The sequence below is a fragment of the Macaca mulatta genome, chromosome 6, assembly GCF_049350105.2.
Source record: "Macaca mulatta isolate MMU2019108-1 chromosome 6, T2T-MMU8v2.0, whole genome shotgun sequence".
Lineage (NCBI taxonomy): Eukaryota > Metazoa > Chordata > Mammalia > Primates > Cercopithecidae > Macaca > Macaca mulatta.
The window spans coordinates 166,552,004-166,564,816 of record NC_133411.1 but is presented as its reverse complement, the minus strand read 5'-3'; the positions used below and the strand labels follow the sequence as shown (position 1 = coordinate 166,564,816).

The window sequence follows — 12,813 nt, the reverse complement described above, 5'->3', positions numbered from 1 at the left end:
CTATCGCCCCAGCTTTCTGAGCTGCTCTGTCATGAACTTTTTTTTCAGGTGTTCATAGTAGTGGTTCATCTTTTTCTTGGTCTTCTCTAAAGCGTTCACCTTACAAAAAACAGAGGTGAGGTTAGGGTCACTTCACAGCGGGGCAGGCATCTGTGCTGCTGATGTGGGTGTGGGAAGAGTGCCAGCTGGACCCTACGTACATTCCATATACTTTGACTCACAGGGAGCCTATTTCTCTAGTTGTAAAAAGTGGGTATTAAGCTAGATAACTCCAAGGCGGGGAGCAGTGGCTCACGCCTGTAATCCCAACACTCTGGGAGGCCAAGGAGGGTGGATCACTTGAAGTCAGAAGTTTGAGAGCAGCCTGGCCAACATGGTGAAACCCCGTCTCTACTGAAAATACAACAATTATCCAGGCATGGTGGCCCATACCTGTAATCCCAGCTACTCAGGCGGCTGAGGCAGGAAATTTGCTTGAACCCAGGTGGTGGAGGCTGCAGTAAGCTGAGACCGCACCACAGCACTATAGCCTGGACAACAGAGTGAGGCTCCGTGTCAAGAAAAAAAAAAAAAGCTAGGTAACTTCTATGATACCTTCTGACAGTCTGCAGCCTAGGAGCCTGATTTTGACCTTAAAAACATCTCTAGGCAGGGCGCGGTGGCTCACCCTTGTAATCCCAGCACTTTGGGAGGCCGAGGCGGGTGGATCACGAGGTCAGGAGATGGAGACCATCCTGGTTAACATGGTGAAACCCCGTCTCTACTAAAAAATACAAAAAATTAGCCAGGCGCGATGGCGGGCGCCTGTAGTCCCAGCTACTCGGGAGGCTGAGGCAGGAGAATGGAGTGAACCCAGGAGGCGGAGCTTGCAGTGAGCCGAGATCTCGCCACTGCACTCCAGCCTGGGCGACAGAGTGAGACTCCGTCTCAAAAACCAAAACAAAACAAAACAATCTCTATTTGGCCAGGCGTCGTGGCTCACGCCTGTAATCCCAGCACTATGAGAGGCCAAGGAAGGCAGAGGTCAAAAGATCGAGACCATCCTGACCAACATGGTTAAACCCCCTCTCTACTAAAAACACAAAAATTAGCTGGGCGTGGTGGTGCGCGCCCGTAGTCCCAGGTACTCGGGGAGGCTGGGGCAGGAGAATCGCTTGAACCCGGGAGGCGGAGGTTGCAGGCAGGAGAATCGCTTGAACCCGGGAGGCAGAGGTTGCAGTGAGCCGAGATTGCGCCACTGCATTCCAGCCCGGCGACAGAGCAAGACTCTGTCTTAAAAAAAAAAAAAAAAAAAAAAAAAAATCCCTATCTGAAGACTGGTCAGAAAAAAGATGGCGGGGGTGGGGGCGGTTTAGGAGGGTTACATCTTGTCTCTCCATAACTTCTATTGCCCTGTCACTATTAATCATTTGGTGCTTCCCGCATGTTGTCTGTGACATCCCCTATATCACACTGAATTCTACTGATTTCTTCTATTGTATAACTTATGTCCCCCAAAAGACGGTAAGGTCTGGGAAGCCACATCCTATGTCTTATTTATTTACTCCAATGAGCTAGCTACAGGAGAGGATACTAAGAAAAACTGCCACAGGTCTTCACAGTAACTACAATGTAGTCAGTAGGTAAGACACATGCCCAAATATTTCTTTTTCTTTTTTTAGACGGAGTCTCCCACTGTCGCCCAGGCTGGAGTGCAGTGTGGTGCAATCTCGGCTCACCACAACCTCCACCTCCCAGGTTTGTGCCATTCTCATGCTTCAGCCTCCCTAGTAGTTGGGACTGACTACATGCGCCCACCACCACGCCCGGCTAATTTTTTTGTATTTTTAGTAGAGATGGAGTTTCACTGTGTTAGCCCAGATGGTCTCGATCTCCTGACCTCGTGATCTGCCCGCTTTGGCCTCCCAAAGTGCTGGGATTACAGGTGTGAGCCACCATGCCCGGCCCACATGACCAAATATTTCTAAGAGAGAAAATGATCCACCTCCAAAAGAAGCGCAGTGTTCAAGGAAGGGGGATATCGAGACAAGTTTCACTTGGCTGGGCGCGGTGGCTTATGCCCATAATCCCAGCACTTTGTGGGGCCGAGGCAGGTGGCTCACTTGAGGCCAGGAGTCTGAGATCAGCCTGGCCAACATGGTGAAACCCCATCTCTACTCAAAATACAAAGAAACCTAGCTGGGTGTGGTGGCATATGCCTGCAATCCCAGCTACTCAGGAGGCTAAGGCACAAGAATCGCTTGAACCCAGGAGACAGAAGTTGCATTGAGCCGAGATTGTGCCACTGCGCTCCAGCCTGGGTGACAGAGCGAGACTCTGCCTTGGAAAAGAAAAGAAAAGCTATACAGAGAAGTTAGCATATAAACTGAGACTAGGTTTTGAAGGATGGGGAGGTTTCGGGCATGTCGAAACAATGTGGTGGGTGGTGATCCTGTGAATGTATGTTTTTAACAAGCCTTCTAGGGGTTTCTGATAAGCACTAACATTATCTGCAGACCCAGCACAAGGTTAAGCAAAGGACTTCTTCATAAAGGCCAATGTGGACATGATTACTTGACATGAGCAATTAAAGAGGGAGGGTGGGTACTAAATGACATAGTTCAAGTCCGTGTTCTCCAAACCTGGCTGAGCATCAGAAGTGTTTCAGTTACTTGATACAAACGTCAGCCCCAAGGATTCTTGCTTAATAGGGTTTGGATGGGGGCCAGCAATCTCCACTTTTGTCATGTACCTGAGATGATTCTGATCCAGCCATTACTAACTGGGTGCCATTACCACCATTTTCTTTTTTTCTTTTTTTTTTTTTTTTTTTTTTGAGACAGGGTCTCACTCTATCGCCCAGGCTAGAGAGAGTGCAGTGGCACAGTCTTGGTTCACTGCAACCTCCACATCCTGGGTTCAAGCGATTCTCATGCCTCAGCCTTCCAAGTATCTGAGATTACAGGCTCAAGCCACCACACCAAGTTAATTTTTGTATTTTTAGTAGAGACAGGGTTTCACCATGTTGGCCAGGCTAGTTTCAAACTCCTGACCTCAAGTGAGCCACCTGCCTCGGCCTCCCAAAGTGCTGGGCTTACAGGTGTGAGCCATCGTGCCTGACCTTATTACCACCATTTTCTTTTCTTTTCTTTGAGAGTTTTGCTCTTGTTGCCCAGGCTGGAGTGCAATGATGCGATTTTGGCTCATCACAACCTCTGCCTCCCGGGTTCAAACAATTCTCCTGCCTCAGCCTCCTGAGTAGCTGGGATTACAGGCATGTGCCACCACACCCGGCTAATTTTGTATTTTTAGTAGAGAAGGGTTTCTCCATGTTGGTCAGGCTGGTCTCGAACTCCCAACCTCAGGTGATCCGCCCGCCTCGTCCTTCCAAAGTGCGTGAGCCACCGTGCCTGGCTTACCACCATTTTCTAGTCCACTCCATGACAGCAGGCTTTTTGGCCTCTCTCAACTAGTGATTTTACCTTGAGCATGACTCTTACCAATCAGGGTTTCTCAACCTTGACATTACTGACATTTTGAGCGAGGCAGTTCTGTGTGGTGGTAGGCTGTCCCATACACTGTGGGATATTCAGCAGCATCCCTGGCCTCTACCTATTAAATGATAGTAGCACCACTATCATTGTAATATCAAAAATGTAATAATCAAAATGTCTCCAGACATTGCCAATATCCCCTGAGGGGCAAAACCTCTTGAGGACCGCAGCCATAGATGAAGCAGTAGCAGCCATCATTCACTGTTCTTAGAGCATACTCAGGGGATGCCTAAGATGCTAGAACCTAGCTGTCCTTGAAATCCGTGGCTAGCCAAGGACGCCTCTTCCCCTAATGTGATCACATTTTTAGAGAGGCAGAAACACTGCCACATTGTCACAGAAGGCTTCAAATCCTCTGAGTTCCTACAAGCTGGCATCTCCGCTAGTCACTGGGTCTATAAACTGGAGAAACCAGTGTCTGTCCTTAGGGAGAATGTCCTGCATGACGGTTAGTCAGACTGGGGTTTGTAACTCTGCAGTGACTCACAGTGTGATCCTAGTGAAGTTCCTCCATTTCCTTTGAGTCTCAGTTTTTGAACTATTAAATGGAGGTAATAATGCATAATAGGTGTCAGGTACCTAAAACATATAAGGTCTCCGTATAGCTTTAAAAGGAAGCTTCTGAGACCAAGTGCAGTGGCTCATGCCTGTAATCCTAGAACTCTGGGAGGCTGAGGCTGGCAGATGACCCGAGGTCAGGAGTTCGAGACCAGCCTGGCTAACATGGTGAAATCCTGTCTCTACTAAAAATACAAAAATTAGGTGTGCTGGCACATGCCTGTAGTCCCAGCTACTTGGGAGGCTGAGGCGGGACAATCGCTTGAACCCAGGAGGTGGAGGTTGCAGTAAGCTGAGATGGTGCCACTGCACTCCAGCCTGGGTGACTCCATCTCAAAAAAAAAAAAAAAGGGCCGGGCGCGGTGGCTCAGCACTTTGGGGAGGCCGAGGCAGGTGGATCATGAGGTCGGGAGTTCGAGACCAGCCTAGCCAACATGGTGAAACCCTATCTCTACTAAACATACAAAAATTAGCTAGGTGTGGTGGCTGCAATCCCAACTACTTGGGAGACTGAGGCTGAAGAATTGCTTGAAACTGGAAGGTGGAGGTTGCAGTGAGCTGAGATGGAGCTACTGCATTCCAGCCTGAGCAACAAGAGTGAAACTCTGTCTCAAAAATATAAATAAATAAAAATAATCAAAAAAGGAAGCTTCTGGGCAGCTGAAAGTTGGCACAGCCCTCAGGTATACATAAAGCCAACTCAGGAGCTTCCAGTTAAGAGTATTTCAGAGTTCCTCCCCTCACCTAAGGTGCACAACATTCCCTACTCACTGAGTTGACCCCCAACTTATCCTAGGCCTCTCAAAATACTCCACACCACCTGGCCACAATGATTGGAACAGGGATGGGTCCATGAACCAAGTGGGGCCAGCTGGATTCCTTCTCCGGGATTTGTCTAACCGGAGCAGCAGTGGAAGCACTCCTTGTGGTCTACAGGCCAGGGTTTCCTGTGCCTTTGCTCCCCAAGGTCAGCCAGTCTGATAATGATACCAGTGTTCAGAAAGCCACAAAGGGCTGGGCACAGTGGAGCATGCCTGTAATCCCAGCACTTTGGGAAGCAGAGATGGGCAGATCACTTGAGCCCAGGAGTTTGAGGCTAGCCTGGGCAATATGGTGAAACCTCATTTCTATTAAAAGTACAAAACATTAGCTGGGCATGATGGCGCGTGCCTGTAATCCTAGCAACCTGGGAGGCAGAGGTGGGAGGATTGCTTGAACCCAGAAGGTTGAGGCTACAGTGAGCTATGATCATGCCACTGCCCTCCGGCCTGAGCAAAGGAGTGAGACCATGTTTCAAAAAAAAAAAAAAAAAAAAAAGGAAGAAAAAAGAAAAATAGAAGGGAAAGAAAAAAAAAAAAAAAAAAGAAGGATACAAAGACGATGAGAGAAAATGGAAGACATACCTGGTGGTAGTACAGCTCCTGGCTTTCCCCAAAAACATTGGTGACTCTGCCCTGTCCATCCTTGATTATGTGAACCCAACTTCTCTCTTTTGCTTGAACTAGTTCAAGTTCAGTTTATATTACCTGCAACTGAGAGGATCTTAATAGATCCTATGTTACAAATGAGAAAGCAGAGTCTGGACGAAGTGTGATTCACCCAGGGTCACACAAAGCTGACTTTCCCATCTATTTCCACTGTACCACACCCATGGAAGTGTAGCAGAAGGAGAAATGCCCAGGTCCCTACTCTTCTTTTGGTGTTTGTGACCTTCAAGAGGATCTGGCACCATCTCTTAAGGATCTCCAATTGTTTTTAATGTTAGAATCCTGTGGGCCCATCCAGACTTGCCCCTGGAACATGGAGGGAAGCTCAAAAGAGTCAAGAAGGGGGCAGTGGCTGGACATGGTGGCTCACTCCTGTAATCCCAGCACTTTGGGAGTCTGATGTGGGTGGATCACCTGAGGTCAGGAGTTCGAGACCAGCCTGGCCAACATGGTGAAACCCCGTCTCTACTAATAAAACAAAAATTAGCCAGGCGTAGTGGTGCATGCCTGTAATCCCAGCTACTTGGGAAGGTGAGGCAGGAGAATTGCTTAACCCAGGAGGTAGAGGTTGCAGTGAGTTGAGATAGTGCCACTCCATTCCAGCCTGGGCAAGAAGAGTGAAACTCTGTCTCAAAAAAGAAAAGGTGGTGGCAGCAGCTCAACCCTGGGCACCCTGCTCGGCTTGAAAAAATGAGTGTGTTCCTGGAGTCCATCTTGTTCACTTGTCTCTTCCTAGTGCCCAACACAGTACCTATCCCAAGTAGGCCCAAAGGACAGGTTTAATGAATGCATCAATCAGGGTCTATGGGAACAGTGCAGTGACAGCACTCAGCATTTCAAGTAAGCAGGTCAAACTCTACCTGTCCATAGCAAAAAGTGGGAGAAGAGCCTCAGTTCTCATCTGGAAAATGGGGATAATCCCTAAAGGAAAATATCGACAAGATGGTGTTGAGGCCCATTCAAACTCTAGGACCCAAGACTTTGGTTTTCTGTTTTTTTGTTTGTTTGTTTGTTTGTTTGTTTGAGATGGCGTCTTGCTCTGTTGCCCAGGTTGGAGGGCAGTGGCACAATCTCAGCTCACTGCAACCTCCACCACCCAGGTTCAAGCAGTTCTCATGCCTCAGCCTCCCATGTAGCTGAGATTACAGGCAGGTGCCACCACACCAGGCTAATCTTTGTATTTTTAGTGGACACAGGATTTCACCATGTTGGCCAGGCTGGTCTCGAACTCCTGACCTCAAGTGATCCTCCTGCCTCAGCCTCCCAAAGTGCTGGGATTAGAGGTATGAGCCACTGCGTGCGGCCTAGGACCCCAGACTTTGTACAGGAGAAAATAAGAATCCATTCATGGATTCCCTAAATAGATAATATGTTTTCAGAAAAAAAGACCCAAGAGATATGGAGTCTTTTCCTCTGGCTCCCTTAGCCCAGGAACCTTGTGCAAGTCAGTAACCCTGAGTATCAAACTGCCTCCTCCGTAAAATGGGGCCTGCCTTAGGGCACCTTGATGACTCTCTATCACCTCTATGATCCCCCAGGATACAGGGAGAATGAAATAAATATGGGTCAAGCCACTAACACCCTCTAATGCAAAAGCTTGTGGCTACTTTACCTCCATCTCATAGATTCGTTGTGCGATGCGGTTATCATGAATAATCACCCGAGATAAATGGCTCTTGGGTAAAGTTTTTTTCATTGCTGCTTCACTGGAATTCATTACGCTGGAGCAGGGAGGGAAAGGTGGTACAGGTTACAGATGGCTGGAGCCAGGGCCAGAGCACATTTGATGGGGTCCTGAGGGAGTGGCTGAGGCTTCCCCAGGTTTCTTAGGACAAGTGCAGCTCTGCCATAATTTTCAGAAGAACAAGGGAGTAACCACAGTTTCTTGTTGTGGAAAAGGTACGCTAAAGGGGTATTTCATGGATACCTAGAAGAAAAGCCATTCTGAGGATATAAAAGGGCCCAGTGCAGTCCACAAGAGAAGGGTAATCAGGAACTCAGAACCATCCTCAGAAGCAGTCATCCTTTTTTTGTTTTTTGTTTTTTTTGAGACGGAGTTTCACTCTGTCTCCCAGGCTGGCATGCAGTGGTGCAATCTTGGCTTACTGCAACCTCCGCCTCCGGTTCAAGCAATTCTCCTGCCTCAGCCTCCTGAGTAGCTGGGACTACAGGTACTTGCCACTATGCCTGGCTAATTTTTGTATGCTTAGTAGGGACAGGATTTCACCGTGTTGGACAGGCTGGTTCTGAACTCCTGACCTCAAGAGATACACCCACCTCAGCCTCCCAAAGTGCTGGGATTACAGGCAAGTGCCACTACGCCCACCCAGCCAAAAGCAGTCATCTTGATGATCCTTCTTAAGGATGAAATGGTGAGAGGAGTCTTAGAGGAGAGGAGTAAAGTTGTAGGGTAGGATTCAGAAGGATGAATCTGAGAGGTGTTTAGCTTGGGGGGCACTTGCTCTAGAGTGTATGCCTCAAAGGGATCTGGGAGGTGGGGGGTTGGGGGAGTATAAATTAGAGCAGGGAGAAATGAAAATGAAAAGCTTGGACAGGTGTTAGGCTGGTTAACAGGGAAATTCTGGAAGAAAGTTTGGGGAGTTTAGAAAAGTGAGGGAGGTATGGGGTGGCCAAGGGTTTTAGGAGACTCTGAAAGGTGAGAGGTGAAAGATGGGGTGGGGTGGGCTAGAATGGAGCCAAGTACTCCAGGTGAAAATACAACAATTTGGTCAAAATGAGAAAACGGTGAAAAGTGGAAACACTTCCAGGCACTGAGTTTTCACTTTTTGATAATTTGGTTACACCACGAAGTAGTTTTATGAACATATACCTTTAAATGGTTTTGTCCATTTAAAAATAATTGTTCAGGACCGGATGTGTTGGCTCACACCTGTAGTTCCAGCACTTTGGGAGGCTGAAGCAGGCGAATCACGTGGAAGTCAAGAGTTCCAGAACAGCTTGGCAAACATGGTGAAACCCCGTCTCTGCTAAAAATACAAAAATTAGCTGGGTGTGGTGGTGAGCACCTGTAATCCCAGCTACTCGGGAGGCTGATGCAGGAGAATCACATGAACCCACGAGGCGGAGGTTGCAGTGAACTATCGTACCACTGTACTCCAGCATGGGCAACAAAGTGAGACTCCGTCTCAAAAAAAAAAAAAAAAAAAAAGTTCATATTTTCTTTCTAAAATGTGGAAACAAGATGTACAATATTGAATAAATTTTGGTATGTCATAAAATAAAATACATGTAATTGTGTATGAAACATAGACACGGGTGGTGTATTAGATGGGAGAAGAAAGCAGGTTACTAGAAAGTGAACTTTTTGTGATGTATTGTTTTGTAAGTGTAAGCATGTTATCATATATATATATATATATATATAAAAATATATAAATATATGAATGGATCCCGAACAAAATGCACCAAAATGTTAACAGTGATTGTCCCTAGCCAATCATGCTGCTAGTCTGTCTTATTTTTCTTATTTTATTTTATTTTTATTTCTTTGAGACGGGGTCTCACTCTGTTGCCCAGGCTGGAGTGCAGTGGCACAGTCTCGGCTCACTGCAACCTCTGCCTCCCAGGCTCAAGCAATCCTCACACCTCAGCCTCCCAAGTAACTAGGACCACAGGCCAGCCACCATGCCTGGCTAATTTTTTGTATTTTTGGTAGACACAGGGTTTCGCCATGTTGACCTGGCTGGTCTTGAACTCCTGAGCTCAGGTGATCCACCCTCCTCAGCCTCTCAAAGTGGTGGGATTACAGGCATGAGTCACTGCACCTGGACTTATTTATCCATAAGTGTACGCTACTTTTGTAATTAGGACAAAAAAGACAACTGTGGAAGGGTAAAACATTTTGAAGGACTAGAATTTTTTTCTAACTGATGCCGGGTGCAGTGGCTCACACCTGTAATCCCAACGCTTTGGGAGGCAGAGGCAGGCAGATCACCTGAGGTCAGGAGTTCCAGACCAGCCTGGCCAATATGGTGAAACCCCGTCTCTACTAATAATACAAAAATTAGCCAAGCATGGTGGCGCACGTCTGTAATCCCAGCTACTCAGGAGGCTGAGGCAGGAGAATCGCAATTCATTTTCAGCCAATTTGGAACCGGAGTGTCGTGTATGTTTTTAGATTTACAAACTAGTATGAACAATCCAATTTCCTAGTCTCCCATTTACATTTTTCTGACCTCTATGCACAGCCTAGGTATGAGGTGATGGAAAAGGCTGGTTTAGAGATCAAGATGCTCAAACACAAAAGTCCCCCAAATCCTGATTTGTTGTTGTTGTTGTTGTTGCTGAAAAAAGAAATCCCTAAAACATTTAAGGACACATAAAACTCTTCACCCACTTAGTGGGTGCACCAAATTTACCAATACTAGAAGGGGAAAAGGGTGGCAACGACTGGAAATAGTCCCTTTCAAGTAATAAAGGTCATTTTGAACCAAATTGCTTTCTACCTCAAGTTCTCCATGGACAGCAGCCTGAAGGATGCAGAGAGGGGTGTTTGTGGAATGGAAAGGAGCACGGGTAATTAGGGTTTGTGAGGATCCGGGCCAGGCAGAGGGAACTGGGTTTTTTTCCAGGACCACTGGGGAACAGAGAGGCTGAGAAGGGGCATATGAGACGGATTCTAACTTGGGAGGACCCGGGCCTCGCCAGGCTCTAAGAGTCAGGGCTCACCCCCTAGGGTGCTGCGGCCACCAGATGTCATGCCTAAAGGACTAACGGGCCGGGACCGATTCTGAGAAAATGTGGACTGGAAATGGGGATTCCAGGTTCTCCCGGGATTCCGGGGCGACGGAGTTCGGGCTCCAGGGAATCCGAAGATTTAGACTGGGAAGGAGCTGGGGCCCGGGGCTACGAGGAATCGACTGTCCGGGGGTGGGAAAAAGGGCCGGGGTCCGGCTGAGGGAAGCGCCAGTCTCAAAGAGTTCGGGTTCCCTCGCGGGTCCGAGGGTCTGACGAACGCTCTGGGCATGCGGGCCGCACCTGAAGAGCACCGGCTGCTGCGCGGTCCGCGGCCGCGGGAAGCAGACCTGCGGCTGACCCCCTACGCCGATGTCTTGGCGGCGGCCGAGTCTATCGCGCTGGTAGTTCGAGCCCAGCTGGTAGTTCGAGGTTGCGGCAGAACTGGTGGTCGCCTGGGGGGCGGTCCCATAGATCGTGGAGGATCCCAGGTCCCAGGTGACCAAGGGCTTAGTCGGCTGTGTCATTGCGGCTTCCCTATTGGAGAAAAAGTTGGAAACCGGAGGCTGGTTGCCAGCGCAGCTAGGTGGCCGCGCGCTGACGCGGAGTGAGTGCCTGGGCGGAGCCCTGAGCCGAGCGCCGCGCGTTGCCTGGGAGACACATACTGGCGGCGGGGAAAGGGATAGGTGCTGTTGGACCGGCATGCAGAGCCCGGCGGCTACGGACGAAGTAATATTGTCCCTCGGCGGCCGCCGTGGTGAGACCTGGCGCGTTGCCGTGGAGACGGACGGGTCCGGAAGAAGTGGGGTGCGGTGAGCTGAGCAGATCCTATCCGCTTCGACGCGGGGACGGCGGTGCCCCGGTCTTGCTGTCGGGGCGGGTAACGGGTTGAGCCAGGGTGGGGCTGCTCAGGGGCGTGGAGCTGAGGCCTGGATTTCTCTGAAGACCCGGCACAGGCGATTCCTTTCTGCGGCGAGAGACAATTGCTATGGAAACCAAAGTGCTAGGCCAACGGGGATTGAGGCTCCAGCATCAAGACTGGTCTCTTTCCGGAAGACCCTTGCCCGAGGCTTCGCTGGGCGGCCGCTTACGGAACGAATCCGCCACTCTCCTGAGGGGTCTTGACACCTAGCAGGCGAAGAAGCCTATTCCAATGCCAGCGCCCCCAGGAAACCTACCTGGCCAACCCCTATAAGTGGTGCCTGGCTCTCGTTAACTCTTCGACTTCGTTCCACGTTTGTAACCTAGTGTTTCGCTAACGCCCCGGGGTGTTTGTTCGCTTTTCCCACACATAATGGGCCAGAAAGACTTGCTTCGGGACTTTGCTTTATGACTCTGAACAAGTCATTTTTTCCCGCTGGGTCTCTCTTTCCTCTTGTGTAAAATGGAAATATTAACTCTAGATGCCGGTCTGATTAGGTTTGAAGATCGAACCAGATGAGGGAAGCCAAAGACTTTATAGGCTGTAAAGTGGTGAAACTGAGCTGCTACTGAGTTGCTATTTTTTTCTCCCCTCCCTCTGCCTCAAGCTAAACGTTCTTCAGATCTCTTGTGATTTCTTCAGGCGGTCTTTGTGACTTCCTAGCCTCCGACCTGGAATAAATCTCTCTTTACACTTCACTTCCACAGAGCCCTGCATTTTAACTTCCCTATCCAAAGCAAGAAAAATAGTTATCATTTTCAGAGGGCTTACTCTGTGCCAAGTCCTGATAAAACTCTTTACCTGGATTATCTCATTTAATTTCACAACATCCTTTTAAGGTAGCCACTGTTATCCTCTTTTCAAGCTCTGTCTGCCTGTAATTGCCTATTTAATGTCTGTTCCCCCACTAGACTTTGAGCTCTGAGAAAAGGGGCCATGACTGTCTTGTACATTTCAGTATCTCCAACCCCTAATATGGTGCCTGATAAATATTTCCTAACTAGCATGAAAATGACTGACCCTCCTCCCATCACTACCCTCACCCTCAAGAGCATTGTCTCTCCTGCAGACTTTTAGTTGCTGTGCTGAACAGCACTTTCCTTTATTCCCATCACTCACTGGGCACTGGTTTGAGGGGCCATCAGTTCACTTCTCTCTGGATTATCTGATGATGAGGATCCAGAACGTCTCTTAGCATTTAGGCTTCCACCTTGGTTCAGGAGGCTTTTTCCTTGCCTGTCATATCGTCTCTAGAACAAGGCAGCCCTCGCTGCCCTTCCTGGGGTGAGCCTGATGCATTTGAGTCCAGGGCATTGGCAGGTAGGATTTGCCTATGGAAGCTTTGGCTGTTCTTTTTAGTAGCCTCAGAATCACCCCCATCCCCACTCAGCCTGTTCCTGGAATTCTAGAGAAAAATGGCCAGGCTGGGGGCCATGGCTCATGCCTGTAATCCCTGCACTTTGTGAGGCTAAGACAGGCGGATCACTTGGGGTCAGGAGTTTTAGAGACCAACCTGGCCAGCATAATGAAACCCTGTTCATACTAAAAATAAAAAAAATTAGTCGGACGTGGTAGCGCCCCCCTGTAATGCCAGCCACTCGGGAAGCTGAGGTACGAG

General features: G+C 48.8%; 1 protein-coding gene across 1 annotated transcript; it reads right to left on the bottom strand.

The window, feature by feature from the left end:
* On the bottom strand, nt 1–10,977 carry C6H5orf52 (chromosome 6 C5orf52 homolog). The gene is made up of 3 exons (XM_015141325.3): nt 10,577–10,977; nt 7,191–7,299; nt 1–99 (listed from the first exon to the last, which is right to left on the bottom strand). Exons 1-3 carry the CDS (start codon nt 10,975–10,977, stop codon nt 1–3), a joined length of 609 nt encoding a protein of 202 aa, XP_014996811.3.
* Nucleotides 10,978–12,813: the final 1,836 nt, after the last annotated feature.